A 21,863-nucleotide genomic window follows, 5' to 3' on the forward strand; every position below is an offset into this window, starting at 1 on the left:
CTGGCACCATCTACAAAGATGGAACCTTATTACTTTCTTTTTTTTTTACACAACTGAAATGCCTTTTCTAGGATAATACCTACAATGATGACATAGGCTGCATCTGCATTGCAGAAATAATGCAGCTTGACACTACTTTAATTGCTGTGGCTCAATGCTAAGGGATCCTGGGATTTGCTATTTGTGGTGGCACCAGAGCTCACTGATTTGTTGTTGTTAGCTGCCCTCGAGTTGGCTCTTACTCATGGTGACGTTGTGGATGAGACATCTCCAAGAATCCCTATCCTCCACTGCCTTGCCCAGATCCTGCAAGCCTTGCCCATATCACCCCTGATTGATTCTATCCATCTGATTTGCGGTCTTTCTCTCTTTCTTCTACCCTCTACCTTTCCTAGCATTATTATTATTATTTTTTTTTTGTAGTGATCTGTGCCTTCGCATTATGTAGCCAAAGTACGATAGTCTCAGCTTGATCATCTAAGCTTCCAAGGAGAGCTCTGGACTGATCTGTTCAAGAACCCATTTGTGTGACTTCTTGGCTGTCCACAGTATCCTGAATACTCTTCTCCACAATAAGAAGACTAAATATCTCACAAAACTACAAATCCCAGAGTTCCATATCATTGAGCCACAGCAATTAAAGTGGTGTTAAACTGCATTTTTTTTCTGCAGTGCAGATGCAACCCTAGAGATGCATGACACAGAAAACAATGTACTTCAGAACTTTTGTTAAAATTAGATGCACATTTAAATGATAAAACTCACATGGTTTATTAATTAAGAAATAAATAGGTTTGCATCTCTAACAGTTTTGGCTTAGAGGATCCCTCTTCTACACTGACTTGTCTGCTGAGATATTGTTGTGCGTTGTAGAGGGTGTTGAGGCATTTTCTAGAGTGCATGACCCAACAGGAAGGAAAACTATCAGTGCTGTCCAAGCTCTTTTGAGATAATCTTGTGCCTTGCTACTCATTGTCTATTAGAAACCCTGCAAGTGGAATATTTCACTGGAAATCTCTCAGTGAGAATATTACCACTGTTCACATTATTCCCTTGTTTTCTTTTCAAGGAGTAAGGTTTTTTTTTTAGTCACAGCTAGGGGGCTCTATCTGTCCATCTTTGAGCAAATAAGGCCCTACTGGGAAAAACCAGCCAAGAAAAAAATAAGAAACATAAATTCTTTCTCTAGGTCTTCAAGTAATAATAATCTAAAATAACACAAATATTTATTTATATAAATGACATCATTTCAGCAAGTGAGCTAGTATTTCCCTGCCTCTTAAATTCAGAGAACAAATACTCCCAAGGTTGCTCTGCTATCATGATAGGAAGTTAAAATAAAATCTTGCTATTGGGCAATACATAACTTAACATACGTAACATATGCCAGGAGCTGGAAGGGGGAGTGTGTTTTTGTTGGTTCTCCTAGATGCCTTAATGGCTTTCCGTAACACGTTATCTTTTTGGGTCACTTATCTGGGACACAACACGGAGAACTGTTTACAGTGGCTGTGGTGCTTTTTGCGGGGGCAAGTTCAGAATGTGATGTTGGGTATTTCTGTTTGACACCCTGTCTGTTGGGTTGTGGGATTCCTGGCTTTTATTTTTTCCTTCCTGTGCTATTTTAACATATATGTGAAGCTACTGGGAGAGACTGTCTGGAGTGTTGAGGTTAGGAGTCATTAACATACACATAATAACACCTAGCTTTATCTGTCCTGTTTAATTCAAAAGAAACTGTTCAGACACTCAACCAGTTGGAGGAAAGAATTGGAAAAGGGTGAATAATTGAAGTTTAATGCAGACAAGACAGAGGTGCTCCTGGTCACTTGCAAGATCGATCAAGGCCTTGGGATGGAGATGATGCTCCTGGGATCTCAGGTTTGGCACATGGGTGATTCAACCTTCAGTTTGGATGCTCATTGTCGCCTGGCTCCTGGCGCCATCAGGGGGAAGAGGTGGTCCCATGGGTTCCATAATGAGAGATCAGAAGCGAGTGTATGCTGCGAGTAACTTTAATGAACACAAACAGAGGCCTCAAGGCAACACAACTTCAGCAGTTTTATGCACTGCTAGTTAAACAACTCAAAGTCCTCCAAGAGACGGTCCAAACAAACTAAAGTCTTCCCAAACACGGCTACTTGGTTGCCTGACTCTCTCCCGTGCGCAATGGCGGTCTAAGGAGTCTCGATATCCAGGTCACCAAGGGCAGCATTGGATTCGGGGCGAGGACGTTCCCGGGAGCCTCGAGCTGTAGGCCAACACCGGCCTCGGATATCCCACAGCAACCTAGGACCGGGGTGAAGCACGGGCCGGGCTTGGTAGGGTTCTGGGTCGTTAGCTGTTTGGTGAGGGCACATTGGCCCCGCCTTCTCCTCAGCCTCCGCCCTCAACACAGCTGTTTCTCTTCCCACCAGCCCACTTTTTCCCTGCCGGTCTTCCTCTGGGTCCTCCAAGACGTCGTCCTCTATGGCGGGATCCCAACCCGACTGCTCTCCCTCTTCTACCCTCTGACACTCGTGTTTTAACAGTGGCCAGGCATGAATGTTTAAAGTTAAAACTAGTGTACCAGTTATGCCAATTCTTACAGATGTCTGATCTGGTCATGGAGCTATGTGCCCTGATTGCTATAACACACTCAGCATCAGGCTGCCATTAGAGTTTTCAGAAGTTTCAGCAGTTTGAAAATACAGGTTGAGTATCCCTTATCTGAAATTCCAAAATCCAGAATTCTCTAAAATCCAGACTTGTCCACATGAGTAGCTGAGAAGTAACACCTTTGCTTGCTCCTCCTCCTCTTCCTCCTCTTTATTATGACATCTTTTTTAAAAACTATTCATTCATAACAAATACTGTATAGCATAACACAACCCATATGACATAACTTCACCTTTGCTTTCTGATTCATTTTATATATATCATGCTTTTTCCCCAATGTGGGACCCAAGGCATCATACAACGTAGACTGAAAACAAACTATAGAATATTAAAAAAAAATTATGTAGAAAATATTATTACATTAACATATAATAATATATTTTAATATAGAATATTAAAAATATTATGTATAAAATTACCTTCAGGCTACATGTCTAGGATGTATACAAAACAAAAATGAATGTCATGGTCAGACTTGTATCCCATTTCCAAGCTACGTCATTAAGTATCTAAATATTCCAAAATCCCCCTAAAAATCCCAAATACTTCTGGTCTCAATCATTTCAGTTAAGGGAGATTCAACCTGAAATGAGAGTTCAGCAACATAGAACTCCTGCATTACATCAGATTCACTGACCACCTGTCCATTTCCAGACACAAGTCAAAGGAGTTTATCACACGGGAGGATTTTCTCTTAATTTTGAATGAAAAGAAAGTGGGGCCAGAACACATTCACGTGAATTCGCTAGTTCAGCAAATTTACGTGAATTTGAATTGCATTCGAACCGACTCCCCACTGCCTGAAAATAGCTTGCCATTGGCCAGAATTGTGTGTGGTAGTCTATCACGCAATAACGTTAAACCCCATGATTGCGTTTGGATTGCCATTGGATTATACTTCCAATTTCCCTTGTTTGATAAACTCCAAAGTGCTGTCTGAAGGACTTTATTTTCTCATATGAGTGTGCCTAAGTTCAGAGATCTTCAGGCAGTAGGCTTTCATGGTCATATTTGGTAAGAACACAGGAGTAGGCCTTCTTGGTGGACCTTGCCAGATATGGATGTCCCTCCCATAGGAGATTAGGGTGATCCCTCTCTGTATTCCTTCCACCAAAAAGCAAATACAGTACCTTTTAATTTAGACAGACTTTTGGCCATTCACTGGTTGTTGCAGAAGGATTTTTAATTTGCAAGCCTGGTGTCGGAGAACTGCTGTACTTTTCCCCCTTATCTGTTATGTTTTAAATGCTTTCAAAACTGTTAGCAATTCAGTGTTGTTTTTAATATGATGGTTTATTTAATTGTTTTAAATTGTTTTTTTACTCTTGTGGTTGATTTTAGCTATAGTTTGTTTTTAATCTGCATTGTAAGCTGCCTTGGGTCCCACGCTGGGGAAAAGGCAGGATATATATAAAATGAAATGAAATTATATAAATTCCCAAGTTGTGCTAGAGTAGAATTACAGGGAAATTTAACAGTACTTGCATAGATACAAAAAGAAACAAGGTTTAAGGTAAGCCAAAAAGTCAGTTGACATTATAAATTGTGAGACTTGCCAAATAAAATAAAATAAAATAAGTTCCTGTGTTTTCATAGAGTAGGAGAAACCTAACAGACTTTGCATTTCTCTTGAGGTGTAGTTTTTGTCTTAAATAGCTGAATATGGCAGTTTCTAAAGTGAAGTGAGAACAATTATTACAACAAAAATATCAATTCCATTTCCTTAAAAAAACAATACCAGAGGATGACTCAAAACCTTTACTTCAGTGGGATTTGTCATGGTTAATTAGTTCCATTGATTTCAGTGTTGTGATATGCTTGAATTACAACTAGTTTGATTCTGTCCCAAATGAACAACTTATTATGTATCTCTAGCTTAGGTAATAGGTCCAGTAAAAGAGAACCTCAGACTTCTTTGTGAAGGTTTCTGATTTATTAAAATATATCTTCCTTTTCTTTTTTCGTTCAAGGATCTGTGAGGCAGGTAATGGGACGACAACCACAGCAACAAAATACATATTAAAACAATAATAAATTCAACAATCAATAACTAATTCAACAAATGGCAGTAAAAAACAAGACAAAACAGAAAAGGCCAGCAAAAATAGAATGTCAGAATAAACCCTGGAGTCAAACATTTGAGATACCCAGGGGAAAGGATTCAAATCAGGGTTGACAAACACCTGCTGGAATATCAGGGAAAGAAAGGGGAAAGGTGGAAGGAGGGAAGGAAAAAAGTGGGAAAGGAATATCATAAGACATCAGCTGACATTGAAAAACTAATAGATAACATGCTTCCTAAGGGAAATAATTCTCTTCATGGTTTCTGCAATAAATCCATATCTTGCCTAATTCAACACCATACTTCAAATGGTGGAAGGACCTAGAGATGAGTCCTTGTCCCAGATCTTTAAGAGTATCTAGACCAATGTGGAGGAGGACACTTTTAGGTATCCTAGAACCAGGATCCCAGAACATGGACGTAACATGTTACAGTCAGTCCTCCATGTCCACAGATTTTTTTTATCCATGGATTCAAGCATCCATGGTTTGAAAATATTTTTAAAAATATATAAATTGCAAAAAGCAAACTTTGTTTTTGTCATTTTATATAAGGAACACCATCTTACTATGCCACTGTATATAATGGAATTTGAGCATCCATGGATTTTGGCATCCTAAGGGGGTCCTGGAACCAAACCCCAGCGGATACCAAGGACCCATGGTACAAGTAATATTGCTATCCATAACACATTAGTTTTTTGCAGTGATGAGTGAATAATGATAGTCCTTTTGCAAAGCAACATAAAGGCTGGTAATGTCGTTAGCTTGTGTGCATGTAATGTTAATATGCAAGAACTCTTGGCAAGAGCCAAATGAAATGAGAGATACAAGTATAGTTGTCCTGAGTTTCTAATATTTAGAGCTAGCAAAGCAAACAGGCCTCACTCAGTCTCTGATGATTTTAGTCTCACAGCTCTGCCACTAATGGAAAGAGAGTGTTCAGCAGCATCATTTTACACAGACAATGGCTGCTTCTACATCTGTAGCTCAGCCTGGGATTTAATTTGTGCCTAAACTGTGCCCTGAAACATAGGAAGTGGGACATCAATAATGCATTTGCATTTATATCACTCCTCCTAATAGCAAACTCAGGTGCTCTATGTTGACAGGATAGTAGCTGAAACAGGATTGCTGAGAAACAAGAGAGAAATGTCAGCATGCCTGGGGAAACTCCAAGGTTTCCAGAAGTTATTTTTAAAATTAAAAATGTTCCAAACCCAACCTGACACAATAATCCAACCCAATATGTCCAATAGTTACAGAATGTGGCACGGTAGTGGACAAACTGCAGTGGGTGACTATTCACAAAATAGCCCACTAATGTCTGTTTTATTGTCCATAACTCTTCTACTATCCCATGCCCTTATAATGAAAAAACTGGGGGAAATGGGCTTTTTGCCACTCCTAGGGACCTCTAGAAGTTGTATTATTTCTAGATTTCAAATGGTCGCTCCCACTTTTTTTTTTTTTTTACTAAAGGGTTTCCTTTCAGTATACAGTGGACCCTTGTTATACGCTGGGGTTTGGTTCCAAGATCCCCCGTGGATAACAAAATCTGTGGATGCTCAAGTCTCATTAAATATAATGACATAGCAAAATTGTGTCCCTTATAAAAAATGGAAAATCAAGGTTTGATATTTGAAATTTATAATTTTTTTGAACATTTTCAAACCATGTATGCTTGAATCTGTGTATAAAAAAATCTGTGTACAGTGGTACCCCGGGATACGAATTACCCAGCTTACGAATTTTTCGGGATACGAAAAAATCCCATAGGGATTTATTGTTTCGGCTTACGAAGGTTTTTTCGGGTTACGAAAAAACCTCGGCGCTATTTTCCGCCACCGGAGGGCAGCAGAGAGCTATTTTTTCCATTAGCGCCTATGGCAATTCAGGTTACGAAGGTTTTTCGGGTTACGAAATTAGCCGCGGAACGAATTAATTTCGTAACCCGAGGTACCACTGTATAAGAAGGGCTAACTGTATAAACGTACGGCCCATTTTCACACTCACTGAATACCATAACTCCCTGTATGACCCTGTCTGAGTTTTAAGATATGTGGGGAAGGCTTTCTCTCAATCCCATCACCATCAGAGGCAAAGATGGTGAGGACATGGGAGAGAGCCTTCTCGGTGGCTGTTACCAACTTGTGGAATTGCTTTCAGGAATGGTTTGGTTGGCCTGCTCCCTGTTGTTTTTCTATCAGCAGGCAAATATCTTTTTATTTAGGTGGGCTTTTGGTTTATTTTTAACTTGTTGCAGTAGAAGAACCTTTTAATGGGCTGTGTTGTGTATGTATCTTCTTACACTTTATATACTTTTAAAAGTGTATTTAACTTTTAGTTTTTGAACAGAAGTGTTGCTTAATTGTTTTAAAACTTTTGTATTAATAGGTTTTAGCAGTATTTTGCTTTCTAACTTCTTGTGAGCCACTTCATATTTTATGTTGGGTGGAAGGCAGTATATAAAATAAATAAAATAATAAATAAATAAATAATAGACAGATAACCAGCATACAGTCAGGAATGTACTAACACACATAGCCCTGTGCAGCCTTCATGTGTTTTCACTGGCTCTTCTGACTCTCAAGAGAAAGAATGTATAAGAAACCTCTTTGAGAGCCTTCTGCTGTGCAGAGACAAACATTACACTGGCCAACTTGCTGAGTTTTAATGTGTTCATTAAAAACATTATAAGATGTGCTTGTCTTCTGTTTTGTATTGTTTGTAATTTTGCATTTTTATTAGTTTCATTTCCTTTATTATTTCTCTTTTCCAGAACAACAAGACAAAACTCTTTAATGAATCAATAAATAAATGAAAGCTGAATTAGTATTTGGTATATATTTACTTATTTTTCATGTGCAAAACTCTATCCAAAATGCAGCTTGTTAACTCAATTGTGTTCTGTAGTGCTTCTCTCAAGACTGTTTTATTGCTAAATCATCAGTACACAGACATACTGCAAAGACTTTAATTCTTCCTCTGCTTATTTTAAATCTTCATGTAGTACAAAAAGGGACAAAATAACTATGCATGGAGTATATTTTAAACATACCAAAAAGAAATGACAAGCACTTTATTAGAGGAAGCCTGCATACCCTGAGTGCACTTTGTGGCATGAGGCCAATATGCAAAGGGTTGTAAAAGAAATATAATAAACTTCTATAAATACACTCTTGCACCTGTATTGTATCAAAAAATAGGCAGGCTGTCCTCTACACGACTACACCAGCAGCTGCCATGTCAGGGTTAATGATGGTGTAACATTGTCATGATGCATGCTCAGCAGCACAGTTAGAAAGAAAGCAGGAAAACAGAAACATTCCCAAGAGAAGGAAAATCTGGCCACTGTCACACGTCTCAGTCACAGCCAGCTGGACTATGGCAACCTGCTGTATTAGGGACTGACTGTCTCTGAAAAGTCTTGTACTGCTTATAGTGTGGAATGCTGCAAGCAGAATGCTGTTATCTGGATCCTTTGCTCAAAGCATGGATCAACCTCGTCTCATTCTGGGTAGTTTTCAAGTACAATTTAAAATGTTGGTCATTCAGTGACAACAGACCAGTATATGTTGAAAAAACCTATGTTCCTCTGCATGACTTTACCTGCATGCTAAAATTCAAAGATATACCCATGTTCTTCTGTAGGATCAGTCTGTAGAGAAGTGATTCCCAAACCTTGGTCCTCCAGATGTTTTGGACTTCAGCTCCCAAAATTCCTGACTGTTAGGCCAAGCTAGATGGGTCTTCTGGAAGTTCTAGTCCAAAACACCTGGAGGACCCAAGTACTACATCACTGTTGTAGAGAGCTCTTGTGGCACCTTTGAGACTAACTGAAAGAATGAAGTTGGCAGCATTAGCTATTGTAGACGTAACTCTACTTCCTCAAATGCATCTGAGGAAGTAGACTTTAGTCTAGGAAAGCTCGTGCTGCCAACTTCTTTCTTTCAGTTAGTCTCAAAGGTGGTACAAGATCTCATTGCATGGTAAGGTTCTACTAAATGTGCTATCAGGTATGGTTGATGAGGACATAGGACAACACTTCTTTGCTGACTGTGATCCATCTCTAGAAATCCTCTCCCTGGATAACTCTTAATTTATCACCATCAGAGGAAGCCTGTGGTGTCTCCATGCCTCACAAGAAAGCGTACAAACTGCAACAGAAAGCACACAGGAACAAGTACATGAGTTAGATGATAGCTCAGTGGAAAATATAACTGTGAGTGTATCTACACAATCCAATTTTAGAAGCTCTAACCCACCATCACAAAAATGAGGTTACTTGAGATTCATATCCCACTTGTTAGAACCACTCTGATCTACTTTGTTACTGCTGGGAGAAGTGCTTGAGATTTTCTTGGTTCAAGTGCCAAGAGAACTTGACACTGTTTTTCACTATCCACCTTGATTTGAGTTGGGGCGAGGGGGTATCCACATGTTGTTCTGCAAAATGTTTTGGGTCAGCCCTGCTAATAACAGTGAATAATGCAAAGATCAAAGGCTTATTTTAAATAATAGTTTAAAAAGAACCCCTTTTCTTTTCAGCCACAACTTCCTTTAATAATTGGCAGCACCTGCTGGGCATTTCCCAGATAACCTTATTATCATCCAACAACCAACATTTCATGCACACAACTCTTGGCTAATTATGCCAAAGTTAAACAGGGTTGTTTGGGGACCAAGTAGAACTTTGTGCTGCCTGGAAGTTCTCCCCATCTTACTGGTAGCAAATATGACCTGCCAACCCAATTCCCAGTCATGAATGTGGGTATGATGACTAACAATAAGACCGAGGATTGGAAAACTTTGGCCCTCTAAATGTTTTGGACAACATTTCCCCATTGCCCCAGTCACTGTGGCCAATGGCAAGGGATTGTGCGAGATGTTGTCTAAACCATATGCAGAGTAAACTGTTCCCTTCTGCTCACCATCTTCAAAAGAGAGGTACATATTTCATGGACAAGATCAGGGATGGAAGTACAGACACCACTTCAAAGTGCTCTCAGCAAGAGCAGATGAAGGAGAATAATCATTAACCTACACAAGCATGGTTTGTTCTATAGTTTGTTCTATAAGGCAATTAAGGAAATTTAGTGAAAGAGTTTACAAACCTTCACAATTCAATAGCTGGGAGGTCATTCAGAAGCCTTTAATCCAGACATGTTTAATTGTGTATGTGGGCGGTCAGGTGGGTAACACATGGATGTCTAATCAAAAGCAATTGATCTAACAAAGAAATAAGCCTGAGAGGATTCCAGTTCCCTCACTGGTCTCTCTGGCCTTTCTCAGATTCTCATACCCCGGGTGTTATCTATTTGTTTATAAATCTGCTTTTGCTTTAATTACTAAAATGCATATTTAATGGCTCACTTGTGAGGCAGGTCAGGCTGAGAGGGAGATTGACTGGTGCAAGACCTCCCAACAAATGTCACGGTTTAGTGGAGACTTGCACCAGGATCTCTTTGAACCCATTTTGGGAATTGTATTTCAGGGATAGAATTCAGAAACTTGGATAGCTCCACTGAAGTCTGAAGTAAAACTGAGAGTTGACTCAACAACCCACTGATATGGGAGCCAGAAGTTGCCACTGGATCCAAATATTGTTGCCTTCAATTTAAACTCTTTTTTGCCTACCCTGTTTACCGAACAGTGCAAATGCATGAAAACAAGGGAATAGCCACTTAGTGTTTGGTAGCTGTCCGACTTCATACAACAAGACAGCAGTTACAGATTAGCAAGGGTCAATGCGGTTCCAAGGTCCAAAGACAGGCTCAGCCTAAGAATGAAGGACAAAGTACAAACACAGAAGGTGAGGAGGTGATCAGCTATGCAGCCAGAAAATAAGTCTGAGAACTGGGACAACAGAAATAGAACCACTCTGATCTACTTTGGCCAAACCTCAGCTTAAGTACTCTCCAAAGAAAGGTGAGCAAGGTTATATAGGGTCTGGAAATGTAGGTGTTATGAGAAACAGTTGAAGGAGCTGGATATGTTTAGCCTAAAGAAGACAGAGAGCTGAAATGACAGTCATCTTTAAACATCTGAAGAGTTTTCATGCAGAGATACAAAGAGCTTATTTTCTGCTGTTCCAGAGAATAGGATCTGAACCAGCCAAGTCAAGTTACAAGAAAGGAGAATGCCATGTTGGAGCTGTCTTGATGGGTTTATTGGGAGTGCAACCAGGGGCATTTTCAGAGAGCCCAGTGCCAATTTGAACATAACTGTGACAATTATCATGGGGCACATCCTAAGCCATTTTGCCCTTGCAACTCAAGTAGACAGCAGCCCTTTCAGGGCACCCCGCTCTTGCTTGTCAGGTAGGCTGAGGGGTTGGATCCTACTGCAGTAACATCAGCAGCCAGTGGGAAATGAAGCTCCAACTAGGGGGGAACTGGGGCAGGGCTGGGCTTAGCATTCACAGTGGTGCCAAATGGGGCTCTATCACTCCTCCTAGCCAATTATTCTGAGGACCAATTTGTATGCAAAGGCTTCTTCCCAGGTTTCATATTCCCTTCATGGACCCTAGGATGCCATGGATTCTGACAACCTTAATGTAGCTTAATGCCAGACAATGTGACAGCTAAAATAGTCAAGGACTGGCAGGCAGGTGAGTGTCTGCAAAAAGAAATTAGGGAGGGTGCCAAGCTAACCTCCTGGTCACTTTAAACAGCTATGCAGTCTTGCACCTTGCAGACGCAACAGAGGCAGATAAGAAATTTGCCTTTGCTGCCTCTATTGCCACGGAATAGGCCCTCAGATAAACTTTACTGTGTTGAATTAGATGTGGTCTGAGTTTTCTGCCAATGCTGATCTAGTCTCATTCTCACTTGTTTCATTACACCAGCTCCCTGGAAAATTAGATGGGCGGTTAGGCTGCATACATTCTGTGAATGCAAGAGATCATGTCCACCACCCTGGTCATTTCTCCATTCTAGGGTTGGACAGGATTTCAACAGGCTCTCTTGTCAAGACAACCAAAAACTCTTCAAGAGCCATCAGGAATACACCTGGTTCCACAGGCCTCCTGGAGTGGACTATCTTAATGAGGATTGTTAACTGCTTGTTTTGTCATGGTTGGATTTTTCATTGTGTTTTCAATTGTTCTCTGTATATGTTCTATAATACCACATTTTGTGTGTGTGCACGCGCATTTGGGTTATTACCATTTTATAGTAGGAGGAGGATGAATATTCATATTATGAATATGAAACCTATTATGTATATGGAAATAAACGTGTTATATTTGCAATTGGGGGAAAAATAAAGCAACAGGAAGTGGTATAAACAGACCATATCTTCAAGTTCTGTGTCAAGATGTCTGCAAGTTCAGTTTGAGGCTACATTTAATTAGCAATTTCAGAACACACATATGCTCTAAGAAGATTGCTGTAAACAGATGGAATTCTGCAGCCTTTAACACCCTTGGACAGATACTGACGGGAAGGAAGTACCATTTTAGTTAAATGTCACTACAACTGAAACACAAGTCACAATGAAATCTGTGGGCAAAAACCAGAAATAAAATACTAGAATCTTACGTATGCCTCAGCTAGATTTTGCATATGGGTACAGTCTACAAAGAGGTTAAGCCTGTCTGAAATTAAAGGGTTTTGAAGTCTCATTAAACTTTACCCTAGTGTAATATACTGGATTAAAAAAAAAGCAAGGCAAGATTACCAGTAAATATTTTATTACAGCTAGAAAATAATCTACTTTAACTTTATTTTTCCTATTCAAGTTTTCACCATAACACATGTGTTAATCAGTTTATCTGTGTTTGGAAGTCAGTGCTACTATCCAACTATTGTTCTTAATGATCTGTTAAGGTAATGATAAATAATTGTAATTTTTACGTCCATTTCTTCTCACCCCAGTAATTATATCTTCCAACCAACCCAGCCAGGGGAATAATAATCTGCCAACTGAGGCAACAGTCCACACATCTGATGAATTGGGCTTCAGTCCACAAATTCCTAAGCAAAATAAAACGGTTTACACTTGAGATGTCACCAGACTCATTTTACTTAGAAAGTAAATTGTGAAACTTCTAGAAAAGCAAATAAAATTTAAAATACAGCATTTTACATATGCAAAACAGTTGTGTAAATAGTGACTATGGCTTCATCTGCACTGCAGAAATAATTCAGTTTGGCACCACTTTAACTGCCATGTCTCAATGCTATGGAATTCTAGGAACTGTAGTTTGTTGTGGCATCAGAGATTTGCCATGGTAGTTAAAGTGGTGTCAAACCAGATTATTTCTGCAGTGTGAATGCAGACTATGAAACCTTTGAGAGGTCTTCCTCCATGTGGAAAAAATAATAATAAAGAAAATGCTAATCCAACGTGGCAGATCTGTTCTCCACTGCTTCAAATTTTATTCCCACTTCTCCTGAACATAAATCCTTTTGCATTCTATCTTCATAGTAGCTGTTTTGTTTCCTTGTTTACACTGAAGAGATGGTATTTCTAAAAAGTACAAATATCTAAACCTGTGCACATCTACTTAGGTACAAGACCCATCTAATTTATGAGGACATACGTGCAAGTAAACAGTTCAAAGACCTATACCATATTACGAAGATAAATAAATGTGGAATTAGAACTGTAAAAGGATGGTAACTTTTCTTTATCATTGCTTGAACGCACTTTCCAAAAACATCTAAGATTCATATTAAGCATCTCTCTCAATAAACTTCTGTCTATCCTCTCCTCTTCGCCTTTCTTAATTCATTTGTTCCTCAGGGTAGCACCCATGATTGGGGCTGGGAGAGCAGAGCACTAGAAACAACGAACTGTCCCCTTCTAGACCTCCTTCTGCTTCTTTCATTTTGCTGTCACTTTGAGCCACCTTTTTCTCTTCATCTCCTGCTGCTCCCATGCACCCTATTCTTCCCCTTGTACTCCACTATTTCCCCGTTTCTCATCCTGTGCCACCAAACATTCCCCCCTTGCACCGTTCATCACCACATGCTAGGGACAGCTAGTGAGTGATTTTTCTATCACTCTATCTGCAAATGATCTGGGACTGCTACTGTGAGACAAGAAGCATTCAGAGCAAGTGCAAGAGAAGAAGGAGGAAAATCAAAGGTTGGATTCCTTGCCTGCATGACACTCAGTGGTGTCTCTGAGGTTGGTGCTACCCAATATGTTGTGGGTGAACTGCTTTGCCCTCCCACTGGCTGCCATCCACCCAAGCCATTGCAGCCCCCTCTTGAAAGGCCTTCTGGGTTCAGCTTGGCTGCAGTTGCAGTTGCAAAACTCTGAAGGCACCCTGCTCTGGGGTATCACCCAGTGCAGTCTACACCCTCCCCCTTGTAATGCCATTGGTGACAGCAGATCCATCAGCCACCCTGCTTTCTGTCTTGCTCCTTGTACTCTGCCATCACACATCTCTCCCTTCCACCCTTCACTTCCTCTGACATATCTGCACTGCCTTCCTTTCTTGCTTCTTGCAAACCACTGTTGCGCTCCTTACTGTTCTCCCCAACCTCACTTCAGGCTGCTACACTTCCCTTCCCTGCTACCACACTTCCCTCCTTTCACTCCAGCTTGTCTCATCTTGTATTTGTACCATGCTTATGACATACAGTGGTCCCTTCCCTTACGCGGGGGATCCGTTCTGGACACCCCCCCCGTGTAAAGGAAATTCTGCATATGTTCAAGCCCATTAAAGATAATGGGTCTCGTGCCTGCGGTGGGGTACAGCAGTGTGCAACACATGTGCCAAGGGCTCGCACTCCATTAGTTTTTCCAGCGCATAGCGCCACTTCTCCTGACACAGCTTCTAGCATATGCTGGAAGCCACATAAGGTGCGCTCGCATGATGCAGGTGCAATGTCCTAATAACTATGGAGTTTATCACATGGGACGGATCCCGTACAGAAACTTGATTTAAAGTGAAAAATCCCTGCAAAAGTGGGTTGTTTTTCACACAACATTCAGGGTTAACCTGAAAAGAAATTAGAAATAACCTGCAAAAGCAGGTAGTTTTTCAGACGACATTTGCGTCAATGAGAAATAACACAGCATTAATTCGAACACAAAATCATCAATACCCATCCTTTTTACTTTTAGGAGCTTCCTGAAAATAAAAAGGAGTGTGTTTTGCCGACTCTGCATTCGGATTAATGTTGTGTTATTTCTCATTGATGTCAACACGTCTGGAAAACAACCTGAAAAATCAGGTGTTTTACAGATTTTAAAATCCCATTTCTGCATGGGATTTAACCAATTTGCCTCTGTGTGATTAAGTCCTAGGTTGTTGCACTAGGGAGCTTTTACCCTCTTTTGTTGCATTGTCCCTTCCCCATTCAGTCCAATAGCTCTATTGCTTCCTGGGAAGTCTTTGCAAGGAGCTCTGCAAAACAAATTTAAGGTAAATCCCCTGCTCCTAAAGGCAGGTTTTCCTTTAAAATTGCTACATTGACCTAAGAAATTAGGAGGCAGTGTTTTGACGCAAGCACAGATCTAAAGAAATGCATGCAGCAGACTTGTTTCTCCAAAAACAGTTGGGCAGAATTGTGGCTGCACAGTTTGCCATGTATCTCAGTTCCTACAAGGCCTAGGGGAGACAGCATGATACAGTGGTTTTAGTGTTTGCCTAACACCTGGGAGTCCAGGGTTTCAATGTCTGCTCAGCTATGGAAACCTACTGACCGTGGGCAAGTTACATACTCTCAGCCTCAGAAGAAGGCACAATAGATCCGCTTTAGTCACTATAAGTGGGAAATTATTTAAAGGCAGATAATAACAACAAGAGACTTACTTTTTAAAAAAGTTAAAGTTTACAATCTGGGCCAATTGATAGTGCAAGTGGACATCAGATTAGCGATGGAAAAATATTTGTAATATTCAAATATTCCTAGTATAAAAATGGCTTTCCTAACAGCTAAGAAACCCCATCAGGAAGAATAATAGACAAATTAGAATTTTATGCAATATTTGATGTCCCAAAGTGTTGCACAAAGTGTTTTCAGCAGGAAAAGAAGTATGGATTTTTTCCACACAAAAAATATTTTCATTTTTTTCTTCCACAGAATAAGTCCTATATGAACTTTGGGCACATATTAATTTATGCTTCAGTTTTTGCTGCAAGCTTATATTCAGCTTACACTGAGTAAGCTCCATTGAATAAAATGAAACTTACTTCTGAATAAAAACTCGTCAGATCATATTGTTGGGCTGCAATTTCATATATTTTTTTCCTGAAATGAAGCTTTCCTGAACACAGTGGGATTTATTTCTGAAGCTGCATCTGCACTGCTATGGAATAATGAGAAATGTAGTTTGATGGTACCCCCACTACATTTCCCAGAATTCCATAGCATTAAGCCATGTGGTCTCAAACTGGATTACTTCTGTAGTGCAGATGCAGTCAAAGTGAAGCTATCCATCCTTGTGCTGTTGGTGTTCTTCAGTATAGGAATTAAACCAACACCATTCATCATCAAGTTAAATATATTCTTTAGGATCTAAATGCAAAATGTTTGTTGTTCTAATATCCAGATTAGCTGCATAAAAATTGGAGTCCTTGCTCCTTTGCAAATGTCAAAATATCTGTCATTTTTGAGCAACTGACTCATTTTTGCGCTAAGTGTACAGAGGGATAAAATTTGGAATTTAAGCTAATTTATAGGTTGTGTGGGGTTTTTTAAAAAGTTTTTGGGGATCTCTCTAGAAGTAGCAACTGTATGAAAACAACTAATAGTTCTCTGCTTGAACCATCTGTCATGGCGCTGTGACATATGTTCGCTTTGTTTATTCAGGAGCCAAATGTAAATTGATACGCTGAACTAGTATTTGGCTCAAGTGACTGCCTATCTGAATATATATCATAACTGCGTGCTTGTATGCACATCTTTATGCCTCATAAAATTTCCAAGAAATCTGTCATTCACAGAAAATTCTGAGCATTTTACTTAATTCTGCATGTAAGTGAAGCACACAATAGACAAATTTTGCAATGCCATTCAGCCAGCTCCTTCTTCACTCAATTTGTCAACAGTCAAAGCAAAGACTGGGAAATGTTACTTTTTGGGTACTACCCAATGTGGATTTTTGTGTGTTTATACCTCAAACAAGTAATTTTTCTAAGCTCTTCATTTACTCAAAAGGATCTGTATAAAGATTCCATGGTTAGTGTGTTTAAGATGTGCAACCTTGTTAGACTGATGAGTTTAGTGCAGAGCTAAAAAAAAAACCTGGTTTACCTTGGCCAGTTTGAATCCCAATTTGGGCTGTATCCAGATATTGTCATACATAAAATGCCACCAATACTGCTGGCCAGATGCAGTCCAGGTAATTTCTGGTTAGAAGCCGCACTCAGCCAGCCAATCTGCAAAGTTGGGAAAAAGAGGCTGGCTGACCGCAGCTTCTACCTGGCAGTTACCTGGGCTGCATCCAGCCGGCGGCATCAGTGGCATTTTGAGTATGACAGGCACTTTACAGAGCGCCAAAAAGGGCGCTCTGCTGGCGGCTGTGTTTGATGCGGCAGGGAGCTGCAGCGGACAAACCGTGTGGTTCCCCAGCGCTGCAAAAAGAACCCGCAAAAAGCGGGTTCTTTTTGCGGCGTGGTTATGACGCTGCAAGGTGCCAATGGCACACTTGCGGCTTCATAACCGTGCCGCGACGTGTGGACGTTAAGCGTCCACCACGTCAAAATTGTGGCACCCATGTGTACTGGGCGCCGCCATTTTGACGTACCCAGTACATACTAGGGGTTAGGCCTGATTGGATGCTGCATCCTCAGCCAACCCCTAGTATGTACTGGGGGCGGGCCAAACACCCGTCTGGAACGCGCCCTTATATCCAGATGCAGCCCAAATTAAGATTCAAACTGCCAAAGCAGGGGGTTTTTTTAGCTGTAAGATAAACTCCTAAAATGGTACCTAAACAAACCAACTTCTCCAAAGCAGGAGTGGGTAAAGTGTGGTCATTTCTATGGCCTTCAATCCTTTGAGTGCATTACAGTAGGCCCTCTGTATCCACAGATTCTTTATCCATGGATTCAATCATCCATGGGTTGAAGAAGTTTAAAATATATTTAGTGGGCTATTGGTATCTGCTGGAGTATGGCACCAGGACCTCCTGTGGATACTGAAATCCATGAATGTTCAAGCCCAGTTCATGGATAGTAAAACGGTGTCCTTTATATAAAATGGCAACATTAAGGTTTGCTGTGGAGGCAGGTTGAGTCTTGGCAACATCCAACTGGGATGAGCCTAAGGGATATAAGAAAGAGGGAGAAAGAGCTGAGGTTAGATATGGAATTGGTTAGGGTCAAGATAGGAATTACCCTGAGGGGATGAAGAGCCGTTGAAGCTGGAATAGGCTGCAGAGAAAGGCAGTTTAAAAAGCTTAAGGTACCCAAGAGAGGACAAGGAGTGTCCTGGGTGAGCTGAAGTTTTGTTCGGGAAGAGACATAGTGTGTCGTGATAAGTGAGGCATAAATAATTAGAAGAGGTGTAGTAAATAAAAGTGTAAAAAAGATCCTGAGTGTTTTGGTTTATATAAGGAAAAACGTATAACAACAGGAAACAACAGAAGTAACATAGTTTACCAAATAAAGTGTTCCATTAACATATCAAATGTGACCAACATTCAACACAAGAAATACTGTGTTTGGCTGAACTTGCAAATAAACTTAAAACTTTTGGGGGGGATACAGATGGGAGGCTCCATGGAGCCCATTTTTGCCCCTTGTTGGTGCCCAGCCAACCTCACAGTGCATTGCTGACGCATGCCCTAAAAAGAAGCTGTCTAGAGTTGCTTCTTTTTAGGAGCACCGCTTGGGTATGTGGATGCCCACGCGTCATTGTCACGTGCCACACACGGGCTCAGCTAGAAGGGCTGGGCGCGTATGGACGCCCAGCCCTCCAGAGCCCTAAAATTGCCGCCAGGATGGCCTTTGGCCATCTGTATTGGGCATTTGTTTGAACAAGTAACTGTATGGAGTGATTTCAGAAGTATAGTTTGCACACTACCAACATTAAGGAAGATCTTTAGTGTGTGTTAAGACCCCTTGAGTGGTTTGGGAAAGTATGAGGCTGTACAGACCAGCCATTAAGGCTGGCCTGGGGGTGGAGTCATTGCGTGGCATCCATATGACACGCACCCCAACTCTGCCTTCAGGTTGGTGTGACGCTGCATGCTGCACCACATGGTGTCACAGCGCTCCTCTGGTGCTGTGTCTAGATGACACAGCACCAAAGGAGCACCAAAAAGCTGTGGTGGAAAGGAGAGATTGGGGCCGCGGCATGATAGCCTTGGCAGAAGAGCGGGTTATAAATAATAATAATAATAATAATAATAATAATAATAATGTAGTTATCACGGCCTTGATCTGGTGCTAAAAGGGGCGGCTATAGGCCATCCCTTAGGGGTGGGTGGTCTGTACTGCCCCTATATCACCTTCACAAATTGGTGGCAGCAGTGGCACAAAGAGAAAAAGTAAAAGGTCCATAAAGAGATTTTGATAGTGCCACACTGACACTGTCACACAAATTGGTGACAGCGGTGGGATAAAGTGAATGAGTAAAAGGTCCATAAAGAGGTTTTCAGTGCCATGTAGTCACTGTCACATTTGCTTTTTGAATTTATGCATTTTTGGAATATTTTCAAGCTGTGGATGGTTGAATCCGCCGATAAAGAATCCATGGATACCAAGGGCTGACTGTACATACATTCCAAAAAGCAAACCTTGATTTTTTTTATATTTTATATAAGGGACACCATTGTATTATCCACTGTATTTAATGGGACTGGAGCAGGGTGGATATCCGCAGGGTGGATATCCCAAATCCCATTGAATACCAAGGGCACACTATACTTCTCTTAGCAGCTTCCTGGAATGAGGAACCATCTTTTAATAAGTTGAAGAAGAGTCCTGGCCCTTTTACCCTACAAAAAAACTAACAAAAGCAGAAATGGTTTTTCACACTTTGCTTTTTAAAGATATCTTCTGCAGCTTCTAAGGCCCCTGCAAGATGCCAGGGACACAAATCTGGCTTCTGTATCAGAGCAAACTGCCTATCCTTGTTCTGAAGTCATTAAACATTTTAATGCTTTTAATAGGGGTTGAATAGTAATGCTGGAAGTGAGTTTCTCACTGCTTTACTGTGTGCCTTCAAGGCATGTTCCTGTTGTTGTTGTTGTGTACCTTCAGGCCCTTTCTGGCTTATGGTTTTATTGGCTAGATTTCTTCAAAGGAAGTTGCCATTGCCTTCATCCGTAGCTGGGAGAGTGTACCTTGCTCAAGGTCACCCAGGATGTTTCCATATTCATGGAAGGATTCAAACCCAGATCCCTACTTCAACATTCAGCAACACCATTCTGACTCTGCCCTGTGCCTTAATATAAAAACATTTGTTTTCTCTGAGGACTTGTACTGTCATTTTCCCCAGGGAGATTAAAACAACGGTGTCAGTTCTAGAAAATAAACACCCTGCATTTATAGGATGAAACCCGTAAAAACACAAGTACACCACTTCTCTGTTTAATGGTTAGCTTTGCTGTGTGTGTGAGCGCACACATGCTTGTGTGGCATAAACCAAATATTTGGTAGCAAGAGCAGCAGTAAACTGGAGCCAGTGGGAGTTGTATACTCTTGAAAGGGACTCAAAGTAATGTTGCCAAATAGTCACTGGCGGTCATTCACACTTTTTTGAGCTGAATAGATCGATATGATACCAAATCAAAGTTCACACTACATTTGCCATGATTGAAGCTGTCCATGGCAATTTAACCCTGTTGATGTTCACATTACCATTTGTATCGATTTAAAATGGAGCCGAAATTTCAATCGTTCTTGGGGTGTTTTTTAAAAAAACCAAAGCCAATCAAATGATGTGCATCTACGTCACACTGTTTGGGGGAATCCTACCCCGTCAGCCTCCCAATGGTGCTGGCAAGCACCTCTAAACAACCCTTGCCAAATAACCCGGAGGATCAGTTCATCTTGGGGGAAGTCACACTCTCTCAGCCTCGAAGAATGGCGATTGTAAGCCCCTCTGAACAACCCTTGCCAAGTAACCCCCAGGATAGGTTCACCTTGGGGAAAATCATACTCTCTCAGCCTCAGAAGATGGTGGTGGCAAGCTCCTCTCAACAACCCTTGCCAAATAACCCATGGGATATGTTCACTTTGGGGGGATTGGCTCTCTCTCAGCCAAGAAACCCCTGTGGATTAAAATGTGGGGTATGCATACAGTATAATATGTGTGTGAGAGCTTTGTTTGCACCAGCTTGGGAGTGGATTCTGTTGTGATTTTATTTCTTAGGAAAGAGGAAATAAATGACCCTTAACCCCCACCCCCACTGACAGTTTCCCCCCCAAATGTTAATCAAATCATGTGCACCTTTGTTATACCGATGATGCTAGTAGTATTTAAACTACTGTCTGTTGTATCCAAGATGTGCATAAGGTGTCAAATTTTCTTTCTATTTTTTAAAGTACACCATCTATTGTTGTTGCCAGGAGAACCCCCTCCCTGGCTTTGGTGAGCTCTGGGAATCAGCCATCAGTGTAAATAAGGGGACACCAGCAGAAGAGAGGGAAAAAAACCAGAGTGCGCTTTGAAGAGACACCTTTCCAAAATGCAGGAAATTTTAATCCATTTCATTTCTGGAGCTCTTTTTTCACTCCTGCAACTGAGTGCCAAGAGGGACTCAGCTGGCATTGAGAGAGCAAAGGGGTGGGCATGATCTGCCCCCTGCACATTAACCCCTCCTTTCCTGTGCTTCGAATTCAATCGACACCAAGTTCCCATTTGTGGCTGGTAAAAAAAAAAAAACTCCGGTTCCAAAAGAGCCGGGTTAAATGAGTTTTTTTGCCAGCCCCCCACTAACTGCATTGAGTCTACTCAGTGCCAGTGTGAACAACCCTGAAATAATCTGGCCCCTAGGAGAGAGGCAGAAATAAAAAAAGAGGGCCGGTGGTGAGGCCACAGAAAAGACAGTCAAGAAAAAAATAAACCAATTTTCCCAAATTGTCACCCACCTACCCACCTTTGGCTTGTCAATAAAACTCCCACTTTTAATTATAAACATGTCTTTCCAACCCACAACTGTTTTAAAACCTATCCTGGTTCTCTCAGTACAATTTCGCTAATCCACTCCCACTAGAAGTCCCAGTAGTT

General features: G+C 41.0%; 1 protein-coding gene across 4 annotated transcripts in view; it reads left to right on the forward strand.

The window, feature by feature from the left end:
• The first annotated feature begins 10,520 nt into the window (after window positions 1–10,520).
• GFRA1 (GDNF family receptor alpha 1) overlaps window positions 10,521–21,863 on the forward strand; it is a 314,453-nt gene continuing 303,110 nt past the window's right edge. The window contains exon 1 of one of the 4 annotated variants that reach the window (XM_042458611.1): window positions 10,521–10,650. Coding sequence is in view for 2 of the 4 variants with exons in the window: in XM_042458610.1 (XP_042314544.1) it covers window positions 13,834–13,857 (24 nt within the window). In the remaining 2 variants the exon portion in view is untranslated. Of the gene's footprint in view, window positions 10,651–13,509; window positions 13,858–14,882; window positions 15,104–21,863 lie in introns of those variants that run through there. The other 3 variants (XM_042458610.1, XM_042458609.1, XM_042458612.1) reach the window with 3 other exon arrangements.

Source organism: Sceloporus undulatus, chromosome 3 (genome assembly GCF_019175285.1).
Source record: "Sceloporus undulatus isolate JIND9_A2432 ecotype Alabama chromosome 3, SceUnd_v1.1, whole genome shotgun sequence".
NCBI classification, from domain to species: domain Eukaryota; kingdom Metazoa; phylum Chordata; class Lepidosauria; order Squamata; family Phrynosomatidae; genus Sceloporus; species Sceloporus undulatus.